General features: G+C 30.3%; 2 protein-coding genes across 2 annotated transcripts in view; one reads left to right on the top strand and one right to left on the bottom strand.

Annotated features, from left to right (window-relative positions):
* LOC114124187 (irregular chiasm C-roughest protein-like) overlaps positions 1 to 14,949 on the top strand; it is a 205,513-nt gene that overhangs the window by 85,989 nt on the left and 104,575 nt on the right. The gene's annotated exons all lie outside the window — the stretch shown is intronic.
* Positions 6,304 to 7,724, bottom strand: LOC114123348 (inositol monophosphatase 1-like). The gene is made up of 6 exons (XM_027986280.2): positions 7,557 to 7,724; positions 7,245 to 7,378; positions 6,899 to 7,158; positions 6,715 to 6,820; positions 6,494 to 6,645; positions 6,304 to 6,410 (listed from the first exon to the last, which is right to left on the bottom strand). The coding sequence occupies exons 1-6, from the start codon at positions 7,626 to 7,628 to the stop codon at positions 6,304 to 6,306; spliced, it is 831 nt and encodes a 276-aa protein (XP_027842081.2). The 5' UTR covers positions 7,629 to 7,724.

Here is a 14,949-nt window from a genome sequence, read left to right on the forward strand (position 1 = left end):
CCTCTCCCGCATGTACCTACCCACCGCGTTGTCCACATTACGTGTATCTACCTTAAAGGTTTATGCTAAAATCAACAAGAAGCTTTCAGCAACGTCGCTTGACTTTTTCGTTCAATGTTTATGTACATAAAAATCAACAAAGCTATAACTTTTATTAAATCGCTTTATTTAACATAATATATAACAGGCGAATTCATAATTTATGTTTTTCTTTCTTTTTATATATTTTTTAATTTTTTTTTATGTTTTAATTTCTTAAACTAAACCGCCTTCGTATATTACTTTATGAAAAAAAAGAATTAAACATAAATAGTACATAATATTATTATACTTATCTAAATTGCCTGCATATTAAAAACGAATTAAATGATCAACCGGCCATAATACAATGTATATACGCCATACTCAAATACTCGACATAATATCTTCTTTTATCACAATTCAATACTCGTTGCACTCATAAGTATAATATTGTACTAACATACATCGAATACGGTGACTGCTATCTGTACATAAATTACTATCGTGAGGTAGTCAATAAAATTAGATACATTTTAATGTAATATAATTATTGTGTCCCCCGCAATACGATATCGCAGTTGAATCTGTGCGTTTTATTTTTCTCATATATATTGTATATTCTTCGTTATAAGTCCGTGTTTCGACATGATCGTAAAAAAAAATTTGATCCGGCAGGTACGATAGTCGCCTATTCCATACGTTTTATCCGTTTGTTTTATATATATATAGTATGGTACTCGAAAATAATTAAATGCCACTGCAGCAATAACGGCCGCATTAATAAGAGAATATTATCACATGTTCTATATATATATATATATATACGTTAACCATAAGAATAATAAAATAATAGATGAAAGAGAGCCGTTTTCGACATAAAACCGTTCGCATACGGTTTATAGTTTACTATATTTAATCGGTAGTTGCATGATGCCTAATTGGCTCGTAAAAATTATGACTGTATAACACGATAATAATTATATTAGGTATATGTACGTTATACTGTACAATATTCTATCTCGCAGTCGCGTGGTCCAATTATTATTCGATAGTAATTGTAGTTTTTATTTAAAAAACGCGTCCAATTCCCGACGTTTGTGGATGCGGGCCTGGGTGGTGTAAATATATAATATACGAAATACGAATAAATTAACGAGAATCGGTCGAACCCACGATATATTTTGATAAAAACGCAGTTCTCCCGATCAAACAAAACAATATAAGACCGCCCGCAGCTGTTGACCGTTTGACTAAAATATATAATAATATGTAATATTATTCTTATGCTAATGATATTATTATCAGTGTACCACTTAACTGAATACGAACCACAATGTTTGGATTTGTTTTTGATGAATCGGTCATTCGAAGAAGCATTTTGTTCTATTATAGGTACATAGCCTATAGGTATGTAAGTAATATAGGTAATAGGTTTAAGGTATTTCGGATACGTATTATACAAATTTCTTTGTAAGCGGCGCCCCCAAATCAAATATATTAATAACGCCCTCTCTCGCTCACTCGGTATCTCTCTGGTTCGCATTTACGTCATTGTGCATAATGTAATAATAATAATAATATATTGTTGTAGGTTGTAGGTATCGCGATATTATCAATTAATCCAATTACGTCGATGTCGGTATCGATAATATAATACAATAATGCAGGTTTCATTGTGATATTATGTGTTTTACTTATTATTATGTAGATACACACGGTCGCCCGGGATTATTAAGGCCATTTAGTAGTGGGTATTTTGAATGGGAGAGGGTTAGGACACGTGATATAATACAATTTATAACACACGCGGTTGTTTATCATTTTTCATTTTGTGTACGGCCCTTTAACACGAGCGTTCGACGTGTTTTAACACTTTGTGTTCAAATCGTTCATTATAAAAAAAAAAAATAAAATAATGTGATAATAAATAAATATATAAATGAAACGAGGCCACTGTAATATTATTGTTGTTTTAATGACGATCCAATTATCACGTGTCTGTAAATCGCACGAGATATATCATCAGACCGTAATATTTATTGAGTGTGAGTATTATAATGAGCTCAGCATACGACCGAACAACGTGTGTCATAATAATAATTTATCGTGGCCAGCGGTTTTTAAAAGTTATCGTTTATAATAATTTGTTTTCAATAAGTGTTATTCGTGTCGTGTGTGTTGAGTAGCACCCCACAGATCAAATATTATAAATACTACCTTTCTTCTAAATTATTAAACGTGATATGTTATTTCTGTTTAAAACATAGTTACTTACTCGTATTTAAATTACTCGTTATTTGATAATATTTTATGAAATACTGCACAATACATGCTATGGTGGTTTTATTTTTTATGCACGAATTTTGAGGAAACTTTTTTATTTAAGCTTTTAAATTGAGATTTCGTGTTTTGTTTGAAAGTGATTCTCACTTAAAACCCAATAGCTATAGTATTCTGTGTTGTCACGTCTTCTGTATTTCTAATGATTATCTATTATAGTAATATATGAAATCGACAAACGTTTTATAATATACCTGCCTACTGGTGTGGGAACAAAATAAAATATTTAGACATATTAATGTGTATGTATTTCAAGTTTATGGATATAGCCCCTCTTTTCGGTCAATGAACAAAAAAATGTTAAAAATAAAATGTATCTAACACGGAAATACTATGGTTATAATATTATAATAAATACATTACAGTAGGTATTATTCATACCTACATGCAATTATTGTAAGCAGAAGAATTCAAGACGCGGTTTATATTAATATATTATATTATTATGTCGTTCTATCATTGATAAAACTTTTCTCGGTTTTTTAAAAAATTAATATTTTTTGGATCGCTGCTATATGATGTGATATCGTAAGACTGTGTTGAAGCAGACAATCTTTTATATAAGAATTTATGACTTTACATCGAATTCGTTCCGTATAATTGTAACGATTAATCAAAACAAAATGTTATACCTACTTCTAGCCAGAATTCACCTGTGTGATACCTATCGGCTACCATAATATTATTACCGTGTGACTGTAGATCCAAGGACACACATCCTGCGCGTGTGTGAGAGTCAAATATATTATAATAAACACTGTTCCTGACACATAGCACAACGTAACATAAAGTAATAATAATACTATTATTGGATTATTATTATAATATATTTATAAACGATTTTATCTTAAACAGATCATTAAGTGACTGTTCGTTGTCATTCGATTTACATTCTTAAAATATACACACACACACACATTGCGCGTATGTAATATTATAACCCATCATTGCAGGCAGTCCGTTTGTGTTCGTATTTCGTTTTATATGCGTATTGGTAACATAATATTTTGTTTTAATATATACGATTATACGGGATATTTTTTACCTACTGCGGTCAACCTTAGTGACCAGCTTTTTTAATTTTAATAAGTATATCTTTCTATCTACTAATCAGAATTACTATAAAGCGAGAAAAGGGAACGTCTCTGCGCATTGGGTGACGACGATAGTCTAAAAAGATTGAAAAATACCATTTTCCGAATGGAAAAGAAATCCGTATTCGTGTTTCCCGGAGGGTTTGACAAAATGGTATATAACGAACGATATATATATACATATCGTTTCATCATAGAAAGGCATGTATTATGTATAATGTATAAACATATAATACTTTGTGTTCATAATAATATTACATCTTTATATGTATATATAATGATTTTATATATATATATATATATATTGTGTTTACCGGTTACTTTGACGGACACGATAATTTTTCAATCTGTATACCGTACTGACCATCATAGCATTTATTTACCTATACATGTCTGTGTATCATAATAATAATAATATGTACCTATACGGCTATACGATATCGCGTATTCACCGGTGACAAGCAACTTAATATTGTACATATACAGGGTGTTATATAAAAAATTCTATATTATTCGCATAGCAAGATGAAAACGTGTTGTATTTTCTATTTTTTTTTTACCGATTAGAAGACGATTTTATAACGGTTAACTATTAAGTTTATTATTTTTTTTCTTACAGTGTAGCTATTCGTTGGGTTATATTGTTTTTTCATAAGTTTGAGTCAAAGTGTGTCTAAATACATATATAGAGAGAAAAGTTTTTCTTGTATTTTGCCTATTATATTATAATACTCGCAGCTATATAGTACTTATTTATTTATCATTCATATTATTTCTTCCTTCTGAAACACGACGTATATACAATAATGTAAATAACCACACGTCAGTGTCCTGTCAGGTTCGGTTATTTTATTATTTTATAATGCACGTGTATACTACCAATAATATGGTGTGTTGGCACTCAGTATACTAGCTGGTGGTAAATCGATTTGTTATTGTACAGCCGATAGTCTCCCGCGGGTTTTGTACGAAAATGATACACGCGGTGCACGTCGCGGTTTTTGATTTTACTACTTTGTCACGTTTGTACTATGCATTTATTATATATAGGTACGTCGCAGTGCGTCGTATAAATATAATGTATAATATACAGGTGAGATTCAACAAGAATGTTCTACCCCACTCTCCTAGTTTTTTTGTTTGATAATGAATTTATTCAAATTTTAGAGATCCTCGCGTCTCGGTACAACGTTATCGTTGTTTTTGGGGTTTTACGTCGTTTCGATAAGATTTATTGTCCTCTCAGGTTCGGCACAACGATTTTCCGGATCGGACATTTCGACCTCCGCCCGAAAACCGTTACCAATGATATACTGTATACGAAAAAGCGTTTTATGCACGTGTATCGTCAAAGAAATATAAACCCAGTATCGCCTATTTATAATAATGGAATTTGCACATATTTTATATATATAACTGCTACGGGGTCGGCGTGAAGGATAAATCGTGACATTCTGTTGATGCATTTTGTAAGCGCGTGCTGCTGTGAGGTGTACCCTGTTAGTGGTCATAAGTGAAGGTCTCGCCTATACAGATCCCGGAAGCTAATATATTCTCTAAGTGTATTATAATATTTAGTATACACTATACGCATATAGTTTTTCGATTGGGACTGTATCCGCATACCTATATTTATCAACGTAATATTGTTATGACACGGTCAAAATCGCAAATCGTCAAAACGATGTGTTAGATATATTGTGTTCGATACCTTATAAGACGACTTCGGAGGAACTGATCGTAAACAATGACAGCACTAGAGCGATATTTGTAATTATATTTTTGGACAAATTCATAATGCTTTTGCAGTTTCATCCGTTTTTTCATTTTACTCTATTAATACTTCGGTGAAAAGAAATTATTTAAAAATTGAAAAATATGTAAATTTATATGTATGTATTTTATGTAGTTTATTATCATACTCTTGCTTGGATATATAGATTTTTTGGAGGGGTTTTTACAACATGTTTTTGTTTATTTTTTGCCGCTAGCTGAAATAAATACACTCAATAAAAATTAAATTATATAATTATGGCGGCAACGCATTTCTTGCATACGTATATTATATAGAATATAATATAACTGTAGAAAAAATTGTATTATAGACGTCTCGTCGTCGAGTAAGGAAATCGCGAGTTAGAACGACGGCGATGAAAACGAGATCACAATATTCGCAAGTAATAATACAACCAAAAAACCTTGCAAGTACCGTGAAAACAGTGAATGAATACGCGGCGGTTTTCACTTTTAATATAACAGTGATCATAATAATATTATTACCATATATTCTCTAACATCATCCGTATACTTTGCCTGGATAATATAATATTATTGTTTTATATACAGTTGCGTACTTCAACATTATATTACAGGCTTTTCTTTCATTTTCACTCTTTCAATCTAAAACCGATTACCTGTACATATAAATACGATTCTGCAATATAAAATAATATTATTACAATACATATATATTGTATTATAACTAAAAGTCATATACATCCCTCAGCGCTCAGAGTTTATAATATTATATTATATTATATTAGATATTATATTATATGTATACACGCACGCATATGTACAGGGTGGTTATTTAATCTAAAGGAATTTACTCAAATTTTTTTAAAAAAACTTACAGGAAATATTTTTATACATATCAATATATTTAGATAGAATTTCTAAGACGTAATTAACTGTATAGTTAAAAGTATTTCAAATTAAAGTGTTAAAGTGTAAAATTGAGTGATACAGCTGTACGTCGTTAACTATTAATCCTCTAATTTGATCATTTATTTTTTGAGTAAACGATTGCGTTTCTCTTTAAAAAAATCACGTTGCAGGTTTAGATAACCTAATCGTGTTCTGAATAATGTTGTTGGAATTTCGGATATACTTCTTCAGCAATTTCTATTGATGATGTAGCTAAAATTCTCCGATTCATCAATTTAAAATCATTACCTAAATTTTAACATAAAAATAAAAGTATAGTGCATAAATAACTTAATTTTATTAATAAATTAGATAATTATAATATTAATTACCAGCTGGATCGATTACAGTTCCACCAGCTTCTCTCACAATAATGCACCCAGCTGCCACATCCCAAGCATGGATACCCATTTCCATGTAGAGATCAATACCACCTCTAGCAACTTGAGCTAAATTCCAAGCTGCAGAACCACCAGAACGAATACTAAAAAAATTGGAATTGTCAATACTTATTCAATAATTAAAAGTTGGTGTGAAAATATTAAAAATCTACCCGTGGGCATTTGTTGCTAAATAATTGATATTATGGTTAACAATACTCCTGACTTCTTCAGATCTAGCTGAACCAAATTCTACAGCAACCAAAGCATCATTAAGTCCTAAAAAAAATAATAATAACAATAAGGTACCTAATATTGTGTTTTCAAAAAAACTTAAGTGCTTTTCAAAATATTTACGTTTTACGCCACTGACTTTAATTGGTTCATCATTTAAAAATGAACCTTCATCTTTGATTGCTCTAAAAAGCATATCCAATATAGGATTATATATAACTCCCAGCTTAATATCACAGCCGATAACCAAACCAATAGATATGCAAACGTTTGGATAACTATGGACAAAATTGGTGGTGCCATCCACAGGATCAATAACCCAAGTTGGAGCACATGTAAGTTCTTCTTTAATACCGGCTGCAAATGATTCCTCTCCAATGAATCTTAAATTATATGATATTATTATTTATCATTTAACGATAAATGATTTACAATAAAATAATGATTATAAATGTAACATAATATATACTTATGATGTGGATATTTTTGTTTGATTCCCTCAATAAGTAATTTTTCTACTTCTTGATCTGTTTCAGTGACAAAATCAATGGAACTGGCTTTAGTTTCTATTGTTTTTTTTTTATTAATTCGAGATTTTATAATCTATAAATAAATGCATAATAAATTAATATTTAAGTCAAATATATTCAAACAACTATAGAAATTACAATATCACAACTATGAGGGTCGGTCTAGAGTAAAAATTAGTAAGAAATCGAACTGCCAAATTACATAAATTGATTATATTCAATTATTTCTAAATTAACATTTTTTTAATCACCTTGCCGGCATGTCGAGAGAGTCTCGTTATCAGTTCGAGACATTCGTGGAGATTGACCTCTTCGTAAGACATATTGGTTATAAAGTTGAACAGTGTTTCAAAAGAGGTCGTTTTAATAGCAACCAAGTGGCTCAGTGGAAAACTGAAAACTGTCGTCTCTACTTAGTTTATAACGTCAAAAACTCGAAAATTAAAATTAACAATTTGTAATAATTTCTGACAGCGAATAATTATGATAATTTCGTGCAACAGATAACAATTAAAAATTGTTTATTCGTATCAATAGTTACTGCTAGAGAACCTAAATAATAATAATAATAATAATAATAATAATAATATAATATTATATATTATACTAGAAAGAATGTATTTAGCGAAAATGGTACCTAGTTGAATGTCTATCTATCAGTCATCATATGATGTAAATCGAGTTGATGTAAACTGGAGTTTAAACTGCGCCGGTGTAGTCGGAATAGCTACTGCTGAAAGTTAACAGATTATAATTATTATTATCATGGGTAGTCAACGTTTTTCGCTCTTTAACCCGCAGTTATATAATATAAGCAATATAGTACTTATAAGATTTAATCGACCGAGCCCATTGATGTACGTACCACGCATAGATTGTGACGGTATAACGCGTGTACAGGTTTCAGATCTAATCACTACCCATGTTCAATATATAATAGGTACTCACGAATATTGTAATATTATAATGTTACATCATAATTATCAAAATAATTACCTATTGATTACATTTCACCGATTTGTCTCTAAAAATGAATACAGCTTAAAAATAGTAGGTACACCGTACACCGCACACATCACACGTATTAATACACTTTATATACGGCACACTATATAATTAATCGTTTATTAATTAAAAATATTGTATTATTCATATGATAATATATATATTATATTGTATACAATATATAAGTTATTTTAACCTCGCCTAGACACCATCGAGTCGTTTAAAAAATGAACTCGGTCCTAACATATATTGTGTTATAAAATATTATTTTTTTCTCGTTAAATTCGTTTTGAAACTATAGACTTGACCGAACTTAAATCGTTATCAAAATCGTTGTAGTTAATGCCACGCTATTGTACACGCTAAAAATCGAAACGACAACACATATCATGTATGTACAGGTATAATAATTTAATATTCGTCGTAATGTTTGCAAGGCATATATATTGTTATCGCGCTTATAACGATACATATTATATCGAAGGTGTGCATTAATACATGCGATGACAATTGATAATTTAATATCCGAAGTGTAGATATTATCACCATTGATTATAATATGACCGGCCATCGGACTTTTGTAGATAATCGTTTTACGCGCGCGACGATCCGGTCAGTTTGTGCAGTTCAACCGGAACGATTAATTAATTATTGAAAACCGAGCCAGCCGTCCCACTGTATAAATCGTGTACTACTGTTTTATAATATTATAATAATATTAAAATACTCATAATACATTATAATAAAGCACTCACGACTGGTTACGCGGAACTCGGGGGACAGTGTGGTTCATCAAGCGTATGTTATACCCATTTTTTTTTTTTTTATTAAATAATGAATTTCCAATTAAGAAACAATAGTACAATCTTCAGAAGTTACTCTCAGTGACCATAATATTTTCGATTGTTAAGATTTTTCACAACGTTTAAAAGAAGTTCGTCGGTGAAGATATAAACTACTATTTTTCCGATGATAACCGATCATTTTTAGGGTAAACTGTTGAGCTGGCAATTTGAATTTTTTTTGAAAATGTTGATGACACTATAACTGAGACAATATGTTTACAAATACTGAAATACAATTTTACAAATATGTTGAATTTTGTTATTATATAATGTAATTAGTATAATTTTAAAATCATTTTAATTTAGTGGCTAACAAGTTTTGATCAAAACATCTCACCCCAAGAGACAAATATTAGGATTAAGATGGTATAGGTATTAGGTATAAGTAAGATGGCGAGTCATCGATATTTTTTACTGGTTCATTATATTTATATATTATTTTATAATATGCAAGTAGATTTGAAAATTCCAATGAAAACCTCAGTAAAATATGATCTATAATAAAATAGTTTATAAAAATGTATAATTTTACTATTCACAAGTTTATGATAAATACATTGAAAGTTATTTCGCGCTATTTTATTTTATCAAAATGGTTTCACATGATCTAAGAATAGAATTATTTTTTTAATTTTTCGGTCAAAAAATTGTTCAACTCGGGTGCATAATTGTATGACGAACGCTCTACGATGAATAGATTACGTCAACTGATACGTGCTATTAGATATGATATTATAGCTTAAAACGTAAAATTAAATTTAATAAACACATCTTATCCATGTATAATATGTATAATATTATACTATATCGCAACGGCATCAGTGAATTTAATAATATATGATTTATAGAACATGAATCGTTTATACTTATTACATTAAAATATAGATTATTAGGTATACATTAAATACGACAAATCGTATTTATGTTATATAATATTATGTTATTTCGTAGAAGAAGTTATCTTGACAAGTCACGAAACATCAGAAAACCGATTTTTTATTTAGCGTGGATTACAGCTGTCCAGCACTGTTCTCATACGAGTATTATATTATACCTATGTATATAAACTACGCGTAATGTATACTTAGATGAATAAAAATTCGAATTTAACACAGTACGCATGATTTATTTTTTTCGAAGGAATTCGGTAGTTTGTAATATACGTATACTTGTATATTACTATTACTATTAAGAGCGTATACTGTATAGATGATAATATAACGATGTTTAAATTAGATATAATATAATATTATATAATATGCAATAAAGCGACCGGACTGGTTGTCTACTTATTATGTCTGCCGTATTAGTGTAACGATGTGAGCGGGGCGGCGCGATATTTTTCTACACGCACGTTTTTGCCAGATTTGCGCGAATGACAAGCTCGCGAGAACGCCATTACAATATATACATATTATATATAACTACAACTAATTATTTGTAATTTAGATATAAGTACAATGATTTTTAGGTAGGTAGATGCATATTATTTAACGATCAGACTGAGTTAAAGTAGAAAAAAATCCCTCTAAAAGAGACTGTTTAAATATAATCGGTTAAACATTTTAGTATACATACGGTTATAATAATTATTATAGTTAATTAAATTTTATAACATATTATTATGTACCTATTTTATCTGAAAGTATTATTCATTGAATATAATTAGAAAAACGATTATATATTTGTCTCGATTTCATGTGACGATTTTTTTTCTTAGATAAACATCGATTGTCTTTCGAATTTTGTCCCGCCCGACTCCGAAGTCTTGACAAAGTTTATATTTTATTGAACGTGATTGGATAAGTTGTAGATATTTCGATGGGAGCACAAATTAATTTTAAAATATATTTTCGAATGTCACGCGTAACATAATGTTACACATACGATTTGAAACCAACCCGTGTCGTTCAGTCGCAAATCACCCTACTCCTCGTCGTAAAACCACAAAATAATGACTTCCGGACAAGAAATGTAGTAGTTATAATGAGCGCAGTCTAAATAATAAGGCGCTAGCCTACTGCTAACATTATACCGAAAAGAAACACACGAAGGTTTATTCGTGTCAACCTCGCAGCACATCTTAAAAGTTTTATTTTATTTCAATTTATACTATAAAGTTATACATTTAGAACTTGGTGCTCAATGTAATTAAAAATTATTTGTTCAAAGCTATAGGATGATGCTTATTTTGTTCCAAATCAGTTGCTTGTATTTTATTGACTGTTGATTTAATTTTGAAATTATAAGAATCCATTTTACTCTGTTATTTTTAATATTATAATCAGTTAATAAAATATGTTATTAATATATTTGTGTGTAATAAGATTTACTTAAGTTATAACAAATAACCGACAAAGTGCGATTGTATGCAATAATGCAATTGACGATTTTAATCAATCATCTGTAGATACGTTTAATGTACAACTTTTTATATATGATGCCAATTACTTGTTTCAATAAACTATTACCAGTCGTTTAAATGTTTAACTTAAAATTAAAAAATACAGAATATTGTAAATAGTGTAATAGGTATATATTCGAGTATATCATTATAATGTACCTAAAGGTAGTTTTGGTTACCTTTTCCGAGAAAACAAAATTGAATTTGTGTGTACAAGTAATACGATTAAATATTATTATTATTCCGTATACTTAATCTAAATAAAAATTAATAACGTCGTTGTAGAAGCCGTTGGTTATTATTATTATTATTATTATAAGTAGGCAATAGCCATAAATAGCTGTGCGTATAATGTATAACGGTGGAAATATTATAAAATGCAGTTACTATATAATATAGCTATATAGTTTTTCATCGATCCACAGAGGATTACATTCGCGTGCACGAAATATTTGTTTTTCATATTATATCCGTCACAGAAAATTCAATATAATATATTATTGTCTAATGTGAAAAATAATAATGGTTGTGTACACGTCGTCAAAATGTGTATAAAAAAGTTCGATGATATTGCATTATCTTTACGATAACATAATATTGTTTGTAACTAATATGTAGGTAATGTCGATTTCGTGTGAGCTCGTTATTAATTTTACTTCTGTTTTAGTGCTAGTGGTGAGGACTAGGTAAAAGGGGCGAAAATAAAAATACCAACTCTATGTACGGTCTTTTGTGCATTGTCGCGGAAAATCGCTTATTTAATACTAGTTATATTTAATAATCACACGACTAGAAAAATTTACCAAGGAATCGGGACTTGGGGCTCCTGATACTTAAGTTTATAACTCTGTAGGAACTTAAGAAGATTCAAGAGAAATGAACTGGTGAGTATGTCAAAATATACATAGTTCATCGTTTGAGGGGGCTAGTTAAGAGTTTTGGGCTATCTGGACCATTGTGATAATTTACAAAAACTGCCTACGTTTACGGTTCCACTTCAAAATGTTGCTAGTTGATAAAAATAATTGTACATTTTATTAAAATATTTAATGTAAAAATCAGTGAAATTAGTTTAACGGATTACTCTATATATATATGCCTAGATTAATTTAACACGGGTAACACGACTAACATTCTTAGTTAATTTTCAAGTCTATAAGAGAAAAAAAAATATGAATAATAAAAAATTAGATTTTTCGTGTTACGAACATGTAATATAATACCTTCAACTAAATAAAAACGTTTTTTAATGTTATTTTTCATCGAAAAAACTCAAAATCCGACAACAAAAATTAGTGTACAACCGGTTAATAACGAATAATCGCCTTTATAAAATACACATACTCGTTGCACTGTAGCAGTCATCTGCAGCCCCGGGCCCGGAGAACGGTTGATAATTATTATCTTTACGATTTTCACTATATGTTATAACGTCATTATCAAAACTTCCGACGTATCAATATAAAATATTTAATTCGCCACCGTGTGTGTTGTAGGTATTATGCTACTTGCCTATATAATAATAATAATCGTACCAATACGTGTATTATATTATTATTATGTATATTATCGACGTGTTTTACAATCGTTCGCCCCTCTCACAAAATAATAACAACCATAATGCTTGTGCGTATGACGCACTATTGGGTTTGTTAAACGTCGTCATATAACGATGATGATGATGATGATCGCTTATATTGCCGCGCTCGCGCCCCATACAATGTATAATATTATAGTGTACGCACATTATCACGTAATACTCGTTGGCGCCCATCGAAATAGAAAACAAAACGACGTACTATTACACATAGTAGCCTGCAGTATGCACTTCATATATATATCATAATAATATATTATGTCGGCTGTAGATTGCACTCGTTCGTCTCTAGCTATATATTATTATATTGATACACAGAGCTAGTCCATAACTTTTAAAACGACCTGATTTATAGCTATATTATATAAATATAGGTATACGGTAAGTACTGTTTTAATCTCGGGCGACACTTCCGTATTTCACCGGTTTTGCAGTAGTATAATATGTAATATATAAAAGGATTTTAGCCGAACTTAAAAACTACCACCAAACATTGTTTGTAATAATATTATAATATGTTCGAGGAGCACAGTTAAGTGTCCTGTCAATTTTATCTTTTCACTTATCAAATGAAAAACCCTATAAGATCGTGTTAAATTATTGTATAATCCTCGTGATATGTACTCGTCAAGTTACTATCGTAATAGGTAATGGCTACCGCCTAAACGACGGACTCGGTGCGCACACTTTAAAGACGAACATACGGATTATCATTTTTTTTTTTTTACTAAATACTAAATACCCGTGTAGTGGCGCGTACATGCAATAATAAGTGCGCGTACTATATACAACTCACTGTCTGTCGGTCGATAATAAATACTTTAATTTAATTTTTTTTCTTTTTCATATGCGGCTTACTAATAGGTATCTTATCCGTCGTGTGTATATTATGTAGCCGCGTGAAGGGACAGCAATCGTCGACTGCCGGAGCGCGCGTTAAACGCGGCAGCGGGCGGCTCTGCGGCGCCAAGTACGGCAATAATTGACCCCTGCGGTGGCCGGATAACGCGCGGTGGGGGGCTCGCGCGCACAATTGAAATATTTATGGCGCGTTTCAAAGAAAAAAAAAACCCGTATACACATTTATGTTTTTTACATTACTATTTAAACTCTGTATTAATAATGCGTACGACGTGCTCGCTGTGTATAAAATACATACACACACGCGCGCGCCTACACTAAAATGGTCGTTTGTGTTACTTCTGAAATTCAAATTACGCGATTCACAAAATTGGTATGACTTACGGACAACGTGTGTATACTGCATCGCTCGGGCAATTTGAATAATAATGAAAAAAAAAATACATATATGTACTCGTCAATTCAGTGTACTTTTGGTATGCGTACTACATTAAGTTAAGTAACTCAAAAACAACGCGTGTACTACGAAAATTATCAACATTTTGAATTGCAGCTGTGTCATTAAAGAGAAAAAAGAGTGAACGTACCTAACATGCATTACGTGGTAAATCGATTAATCAAATAATTTTGGAAAAATAAAAATTAACTAATTAATTACTAAAATTTGAATATTTGTAAAGAATTATGATAACCATGATAATAAACATATAAATAATATTAATGAATGATCGATGAACTTATTATACACAAGTACACAACTTTGCAAAACATATAAATGCAAGTGTAAGAAGGCAAACGTAGTTTGTAATTTTAAGTACCACTCTAGTAAATCATAATATACATATAAATAGGTAAAAATTCTAAATTATATTAATAAATTAAAGAATAATAACTAGGTATTTTAAAAAAAACATTACGTTTCCGATATCGAA

Source organism: Aphis gossypii, chromosome X (genome assembly GCF_020184175.1).
Source record: "Aphis gossypii isolate Hap1 chromosome X, ASM2018417v2, whole genome shotgun sequence".
In the NCBI taxonomy this organism is placed as follows: Eukaryota; Metazoa; Arthropoda; class Insecta; order Hemiptera; family Aphididae; genus Aphis; species Aphis gossypii.